Source organism: Musca autumnalis, unplaced genomic scaffold, assembly GCF_047663935.1.
Source record: "Musca autumnalis isolate F117 unplaced genomic scaffold, ASM4766393v1 scaffold_1, whole genome shotgun sequence".
Lineage (NCBI taxonomy): Eukaryota > Metazoa > Arthropoda > Insecta > Diptera > Muscidae > Musca > Musca autumnalis.
Window position 1 is genome coordinate 35,139,518 of NW_027411644.1, and position 8,751 is coordinate 35,148,268.

General features: G+C 34.4%; 1 protein-coding gene across 1 annotated transcript; it reads right to left on the reverse strand.

Annotated features, from left to right (window-relative positions):
• Nucleotides 1-1,805: 1,805 nt before the first annotated feature.
• Nucleotides 1,806-4,676, reverse strand: Tango9 (transport and golgi organization 9). The gene is made up of 5 exons (XM_073972944.1): nucleotides 4,435-4,676; nucleotides 4,250-4,310; nucleotides 4,039-4,125; nucleotides 3,817-3,970; nucleotides 1,806-2,860 (listed from the first exon to the last, which is right to left on the reverse strand). Exons 1-5 carry the CDS (start codon nucleotides 4,494-4,496, stop codon nucleotides 2,064-2,066), a joined length of 1,161 nt encoding a protein of 386 aa, XP_073829045.1. The 5' UTR covers nucleotides 4,497-4,676; the 3' UTR covers nucleotides 1,806-2,063.
• Between the last annotated feature and the right edge of the window lie 4,075 nt (nucleotides 4,677-8,751).

The window sequence follows — 8,751 nt, forward strand, 5'->3', positions numbered from 1 at the left end:
CATAAATGTACCAAAAAGGTTTATGTGTGTTTTGTATTTGAAAATTAAAAAAAGTAATTCTTGTGAATCCCATAAAATTGGGTAAAACGTATGCGTTGTTAAAATTGTTGCCTTATGCGCGCATGCCATGTAAAAAATAATGTAATAATTCTTACCACCTGAAGGTAAGATGATACCTGCGTTACCAGCGTAAATTTTTCAAGAAAGATTTTTATGAAATAGGGAAATACCTTCGTTATTAACAGGTACATAGAAGTCATGTTTTGAAGAACACCTTTATTTGTAAAAAATATGATGAAACAGGTAGATAATATCTTACATGCTAGTGTTGTATGTATGGTACTTTATGTACGTTTTCGTTCACTTACTTCCACATTTTGTTTCAACACTGACACAATTTACGAATGAGAACCAAAACGGACAACGCATTTTTGAGCAGGCAAACCTTATCGTGTGAAAACGTTCTATCACTACAACCCAGTTCAGTCAGCTGGGTATTGCTGCTACCCAGATAGCATTTAGAAGACTGTTTTTTCAAAAATCACATTGAGGAGTCTTTTTAGAGTCCTTTTGGTGATCAAAAATTGATTAAGTCGCTTGTGTGAACAGAAAGGGACTCGAAAGTGACTCCCTGTAATGATTAAAAAGAGTTCAATTTAAAATACAACAACAAATGTGTAGCAATCACAAATAAATCATTGAGGTGTTTAAAATGTGACAATTTTTTGTTATTTATTGTCACATTTTGATCATCTGGAAGATTGAAAAATGCTTAATCAAAAAAGGGTCATACAGGTGTTTGAAAAGTGATTATAATTATGTATACTCTGATCATATTTTAAACAGTTAGGTGATTAAAAACTGATTGCTTTGTTTTATTTTTATTTGGTTGTAAATAAAAAAATAAAATTCTCATATACACTTTCTACAAAATTTTGATATAAATGTAACGTATAATATTAAAGGTACAGACAAACACAACACAACAGGTTTTGCCAAGTGAAATGAAGAAGCAGTATACTAACCACCAAGCAACATAAAGGATGATTAAAAGACATAACAAAGCAGAAAAGACTATAAAACAAAGGAAAGAAACAAAGAAGAATAAAAAGAAAATTTTTTTAATTTATTTCGTCTAACAAAAAGACTCATAAATGACTCCCTAAAGACTCATAAATGATTATAAACATGCCTCTAAAAAGACTCGAAAAAGGGTCCGAAATTAATCAACAAAACACCAATAAATGATTGAAATACGACTCGAAAAAGACTCATTTGTGATTTGTTTAGAAGAGTCGCCTGAGGTTATGTTTTCCTACCGACAAAGGAGTCATTTATGATCAGAAAATGAGCTCATATTCTAGCTTTTTAATCGTGCAGTCGGATCAAAAAAGACTCGAATTTGATTAAAATTTTCAAAAAATGCTGACTGGGTACCTTTTCTTGTTCTACCATGTAATAGTGTGTTAGTAAGTTTGTATTCACGCAAGCTATAAAACAATAACAAATCAAAACATTTGTTCTCTTTTGTACGCTCTTTCTGTGCATTTACACGCACACGACAAATTGCCGAAAATCATCGACACCGCCGTGCCAAATGTGAACATGCTTGCTCTAGATAGTACACTTGCAAAAGGCGTCTTGCATAGATTCTTCTCTCTTCTATTATTACAAATTTTTCTTTTCTAAAACTTCATTTCAATATGAATGTGTTTTCCTTGTTATCTCCATAGAAAATAGCCCATAAACAAGCCATATTGAATTTCAATTTACCTTGCCCATATAAAAAAAATGAAACCTCTTGCTTTTCTTCGTACATTCTACTTATTTATTATTTTTCATAATTTCTTCCCACACAAACGAGTATACAAACAAGTCTTATAAATTCATCATTAAATTTCGTGTACCTCAATTCTATAGCTATGCTCTACAATAATTATTATTACCTATTGTTTAATAGATTTCTTCTTTTTTACTCTCTTTTTATCACATATAACAATTAAAAATGATAGATGAAAAACGACGCTTAAGAAGCACCACCACACTCAATCACTGCTCACTGATTATATTATATCAGCTGGGCGATTGGTTGGTATACCAGCACCTCCAATACCCGTTGCAGGATCAGCCGACATTTCAGCATAACGATTGCGGGCCAAACGTAAGAGAATTGAACGATACCATTCCAAGATGATGGCTCGTCGATAGGTTATTAAACCCAGTTGTAGAATTATGTAACCGAGTATGGTGACCAAATTGATGTATTCCCAATCCAAGAGGCAAGCCATTAACCACACCAAATAGCAACGTATGCTATCGGCCAAAATGAGATTTGCCGATGAGGAGAAACGTATAATGGCTAAAGTGGTATAACCATGTATGGCGGTGGTCAAGACGAAAATGCATACAGCCAACACAAGCCAAGGATTGCTTTGCAATTGATTGAAGATATCCTGCAGGTCATCGAATACTTCACGTGAACTGTCGTTAAATGGTGGCATGGGTGTGGGTAAGAAATTCATACAAATGCCGAGAAGAGATGTGATTAAAATGCCAAAAATACCCTGCCAACCAAGAGCTTGTAAAATGGGTACATTACAGGCTTTTACATATTTTTCTTCGTAAATCATTTTAGCGGCTTGAAATATGGAGGCGCATATGACGAGCAGATCTCCCGAAAGTACTGCATTCGCGTTGGGATGTGTCAAGGATGCTCGATCATAGGCAATTCTTTGAATATCCGTGGAGATGATTACAGTTAGACCACATGCAATAATAATTATGGCTGACCAATGACGTCCAATCAGATTTTGATTGAGATAAATCGAACCAAAGAGTCCAATAAAAATGATGGTGGAAGCTGTGAGGGAGGATTACAAAGAAAAATGTCAGTAAAATAATTTGGATTAATATTTTGTGAAAAGTTAGCACAATATTACAAAGCATTTTGTTGAATCTTCTGGGTGCACTGGATTGATTTTGATTTAGGAACTGCAACATGCACAATGGCATATATTTCCTTTAGCGGAATCTTGGAAAACCCCTTTAGGTAGAAGAAGAACCCTTTCGTAAGTGTTCTATCTATAGAAGTCACCTTTGTGACGTTATACATCTATAAAATACTTCTTTGGAGGTCTTCTATTTAGAGAAGGCCACTATGGTAAGTTTTCTCTTTACGGAAGACCCCTTGAGAAGGTCTTCTATCTATAGAACACTTCAATGGAAGGTCTTTCATCTATAGAAGACCGCTTGGGGAGGTACTCTATCTACAGAAGACCCCCTTTGGAGGTCTTCTAACTGTAGAAGAACCCTTTGGCAGGTCTTATATCAATAGAATACCCCTTGGAAGGTCTTGTATTTAGAGAATACCACTTTGATAGAATTTCTATTTACAGAATATCGTTTTTGGGAAGTTTTTTATCTATTGAAGACCCCAATCGGGCCTTCTATTTACAGGAAACAACTTTCGTTGTTTTTTCTGTTTACAGCAGACCTCTTTGGAAGGTCTTATATCTATAGAAGAACCCTTTGGTATGTCTTCTATTTATAGAAGACTGCTTGGGCTTTTTCTATTTACAGAATAGGTTAAATTTCAGGAAAAAATAAATGTAAATTCATTGACAAATGTGTCTTGTATCTGCTTATTATAGAATTCACATTAAGGGAATTTTTCCAACAAGAGTGCCGCTAAAGGAAATTTGTTCCAAAACTTTTCTTGAGAATTTTGTGCGCCTAGTTGTGTCTGTTCTATCCTGGATTACGCTAGAAGTGGAATCCATGATTTGTATCTGGTCCATATTTTCTATCTATACCTACTTCGTATAGCTTGAAAGCTTGATGCATATGTCAAATAAAGACCCGATAACAGCAAAACAGTTGTTATGGTATTTAAAAATGCCGGTAATAACATTGCCATGGGTCGAAATTCACGGTCACCGCTTGTCAGTAGATTATTATCTTCAGAGCCATCCTATAAGAAAGAAAGTAAGGCAACAAACATAGCAACAAAAAAACGTCATGGCTTCCAGCTCTACTTACGTTCCTTCTACGCAATAAGGCGAAGATAGTTTTGTAGATTAGAAAACAGATGCATTCACCCAAGAACATTAAAAAGGTTAAGGCGACCTGTTTGAAGAGAAATACTGCGTTATTCATCTATATGTATATACAATCAATGCACAAATATATATCATATATACATACATATATAGTCAACTATATACCGATAAATATTTGTTTTGTTACTTACTGGATGCTGAAAATAACGCCACTTGCCATCGTAACATTCACCCTTTAAAGTATTTGTCCATCTTATCATCGACAGTGCATGGAATGGAGAGGAATTGATTTTTTACAAAATAAATAATGCAATTAAAGCAGAAAAAGAAAAATTATTTATTGTTTTTTTCGCAAGGAATGTTTTTGTCGTATTACTTGATTAGCAGCGTATTGCAAGTACTGGATATGAGGAATAATAAAATAATTATGTTATTCATCCTTTGCCCGGCTTAACTAATGTTGTATTCGAATTGATTATTAAAAATATTTTTTGTTGCAATTAATTAATCTTGCGAAAATCGAAAATGCACCGCACCACCGCAAAATTCAAAACAAAATAAACAAAAGAACCTAACCAAAGAGTTGCCAACTACTTATGCAGTTTATTTTTCACTGCGAGAGAACAATGTTATCAATTTGTTATTAAGAAAAAAACGTTATTTTAGAGTAAAACAGCTGTTTGTCAATAATGTGTGGCCTGTTCCCGTACTTTATAAAGGCCAGAACAGAATCAATCGTCGCTTGCTTTGCTTGCTTCCCAAATGTCAAATTATAAAGGAATGCCAGAGCCTCCTAAAGGGGAACGCAGGCGGATTTGCAAAGAGGCTCTGGCATTCCTTTATAATTTGACATTTGGGGAAGCAAGCAAAGCAAGCGACGATTGATTCTGTTCTGGCCTTTAAGTCCCGATTTAAATTAGGCGAGTTTACTTGCGGCAATTTTTCTCGTTCCTTTTAACCCTGCGTTTACACATGACAGGACAGTTGAGTTCATGTATTGATTGTCAAAAATGCAAAACTTGCCTGTGTGACGTAGACGTCCAGACAACTGCAAAAACAAGCTGTGTCTGGTTACCCCAAAATTTGTAACAATTTGTACCAATTGTTGCTGGAAGTCGTCTGTTAACACAAAAAACCAGCAAAAGAGAGCGATTCGAGAGAGACATTTTGACAGTTCTTTCTCTGAGAGCTTGCAAATTCTTGCTGGACAAATTTCTTCTAGCAAGCACTTGCAAGCTCTTCTTCTTTCTGAAAACAATCAATCAGCTGTTTGTGGTTTTTTGTTGATTTATGTTTGTGAACATTATACCCCGGTTACACTATTGAAGGTTAACCCACTGGGTTTAATAGATCCAGTGAGTTAATCTTTGCTGGTTATACTTAGATTTCCGAGGATATAAACTGTCAGCTGATGTTTGTTTACGTATACATACAAAATAACTAATAAAGTCGTGTGTTACACTTTTACAATTTCTCGTGTGAGATATCGTCCCCTCTTTGCTCATATTGGTATATTTTACACACAGGGATACAGTCTTGTATCATGGCATCAAGCGTACTATTTGTTAAAAAAAGTGTCTTATGAAAAAAATAAATAATTTTATGATTTTCAAATAATTATAGATTTATTAACTCCATAAAATCTCATGCGACTAATCGTAAACGTGTAAAACACGACAAACTCTGTTGCAAAAACAGTTGCAACTTTTGGTACTTTTTGAGTAGAGTTGGATTTTTTTGCACAAATACCGAATACAACACTGTATTTTTGGTGGATTTGTGCCGGATTTAAAATAAACCCAGCCATGAGAGGATTTAATTTTTGTATGGCAAATCTGGTCAGATTTGAGCAGATTAAGCAAATAAATCCTCATGAGTGGGTTAACCCGGCAAAAAGCTGTAGTGTAACCGTGCTATTAAAAACAATTTTATTGTCGAAATAACATATGGTCTGTTCCTTTACTTTTGAAAGTGGTAAAACCGGCAAAAGTAGCAAAAGTTGTAAACTGCTCCCATATGAATTGTATGGTGTATGAAGTAAAGGAACGCTTTCCGAGTAAAAAGTGGTAAAACTTGAAGATTCTTGCACGTAAAGGAACAGACCTATAGTCTAATCCCAATTATTATAAGTCTTTGTAATAGGCCGTTTACATATAACCGGGTTAACCCAGTGGGTTTGGGTTTCAAATGTCAATTCCATTAGGTATACGTCAACTAAATCCTCATAAAGAAGGTTAACCCGGCAAAAAAGCTCTAGTGTGTACGGAGTTTTATAGTTTGGTTTTTACAAACAGATTTATAGCGTTCTGGTTAACTTAAAGTTAAAAGTTATCATTAAATTTCAAGGAGGACATTCTTGGCATTTACTTTTAATGTGAAAATTATAGTTGTAATGCCTCCAAATTGGTTTATTTTGCGTTTTCAAATCCATCCAATAGTAAAAGAAGACATGTAATAATGGCCCTAATTGTATTGTTTTATGGAGAACAAATTTGTAAAGTGGAAAAATACTTTTTTGTTTAATTTTCTTTTTTATTTTTAATAAAATACAACGTGTTTGCTTCCTTTGTTGGCGGACAAATTGTTCTGTTTTGGCAAGTCAGCTGATTGCTTGCTGGGAAGGTGTCTGTTTACTTTTTAAAATTATCTAGCAAAAGAGAATAAAAACCCCTTACTCTCTGAGAAAGTTCTTGCTGGACAATTCTTGCTGGGAAAGTAACCAGACAGACTTACAGTGGTAAAATTATGAATGAAAATCATCGATTTCTTTTCGTTTTCCGTTCACATATGTATTTTGTTTTTGTTTACAGCACATTTTAATTTTCATCTCACTTCTTTTTCACAAAAATGTCAAAAATTTGTATACCTGACTGTCTGTGAATAAATGATGGACAGCTGGTAGACAGCCGACAAATGCATGTGTTAGCATATCAGAGTTGTATTTGAAGACAAACTGTCTGGTGTAAACGCCTAGTTAAACTTGCCTCTTGAGCATGGTACAAATACACAGGTAGCCGCATCGGCAATTGTTGGTAACATAAGATGTCAAAATTTGACATCAATTCAATGCAATTGACACATTATGTTACCATCAGCTGGCTTGATAATGCTACCTGTATTATTGTACCATGCCTCTTGAGTTTATAAAAGTCAGTCCATATTTATGCCTTGTTCAGACTGACGGTGTTTTGCTCTCTATTCGTTGTTCGACCCCAAATTACGATGTAATTACTTCATTTCCCATACAAAATATTGAGAACGAACAACGATTTGTGTACATTGTTCAATTTAAATTATTCTCAGAACGACGATAAAATATGTCCCATCTCTAACAAATGAGAGAATTTATCGAAATAAATTAAGTATGACAGGAAAAATACAAAATTTAAAAATTTATTAAAAACCCAAACATTTTTAGAAAAACTGCAGAATATGAATGAAATGTAAACGGTTTAACGACTAGTATACATTCAAATCATAGCAAATTTTGTCTTCTCTTTCATTGCATTTACATTTCTTGTCCATCGTTTCAAATTCGCGTACAAATTTAGAAACAAAAATCAAATGCCTGCCGGAAAGTCTGTATACCAAAAAGTTATTTTGGCAGGTCTCTCTCTCGTTAATTTTTAAAATAGAAAAATTTGAAAATATACTGAAAACACCAAAATTGTGAGAAAAAATAGAAAACATGAATGAAACAAATATAATTTAATATTAAATAGATATCTGAAAGAAGGACAAATATTTTTTCAGTTCATATCAATTAACTTTACTCGTCTTTTGGCTGAAACTTTCTTTAAAATCAGTAAACAAAAACTATGAAAATATGAATCATGTTGCTATGAATGATGTCATGGTACAATAATTCATAGGTAGGCCAGGTATGAGAATCGCCAAAAAAATACAACCCTGTCGCTATGGCTTAAAACGTCAAAATTGTTTTGATGAATGATAACGGATGAGTAAACAAAGAAGAAGAAGAACGAAATGTTGAAATGAAAACAAAACAGAGTTGAATTTTTTGATCAATAATAAATATCAACTCTGCATGTCGACACGGTTTTGACAGATTAAGCCATAACAAAAAAAAATTGTAATCAGCTGTTAGCTGTGGCCTACCTAAGAATTATTGTACCATGAATGATGTACCATGTCGTTTGAACGGGTTAATTCGTGTACGTAATTTTGAGAACGAACGACGTTATTCAAATGCTGGTATGAACATGGCATTACATTAGGCAATTTTCTTTGCGGCAATTGTCAGTTTGTGGGTGAGAGAGGGTCAGCAGCAGTTTGGCAGTAAATGTATGGGCCGCTTTATCCCCCGTTTACACATGCAGGTGACAGTTCGAAAAATACCAATACACTCACACATATTCACTGCCACACCAACTAACAACCTCACTGCCGATCAAATTTCCTTGTTAGTAATCAATGTAAGTCCCAATTTACATTAGGCGAGTTTACTTGCGGCAATTGTCAGTTTGTAGGTGAGAGAGGGTGCTGAGAGGCAAAGGGTTACCATATGCCTCACCTCTCTCTCCTACAAAATGACAATTGCCGCAAGTAAACTCGCCCAATGTAAATTGGGACTAAGTACTTTGAAAGTAACTTCAATTTTTTCCGAACGTTTACACAGGCAAGTGTCAGTTCGAAAAAAATGAAGTTTCGACTATAATATACACAACTGTCT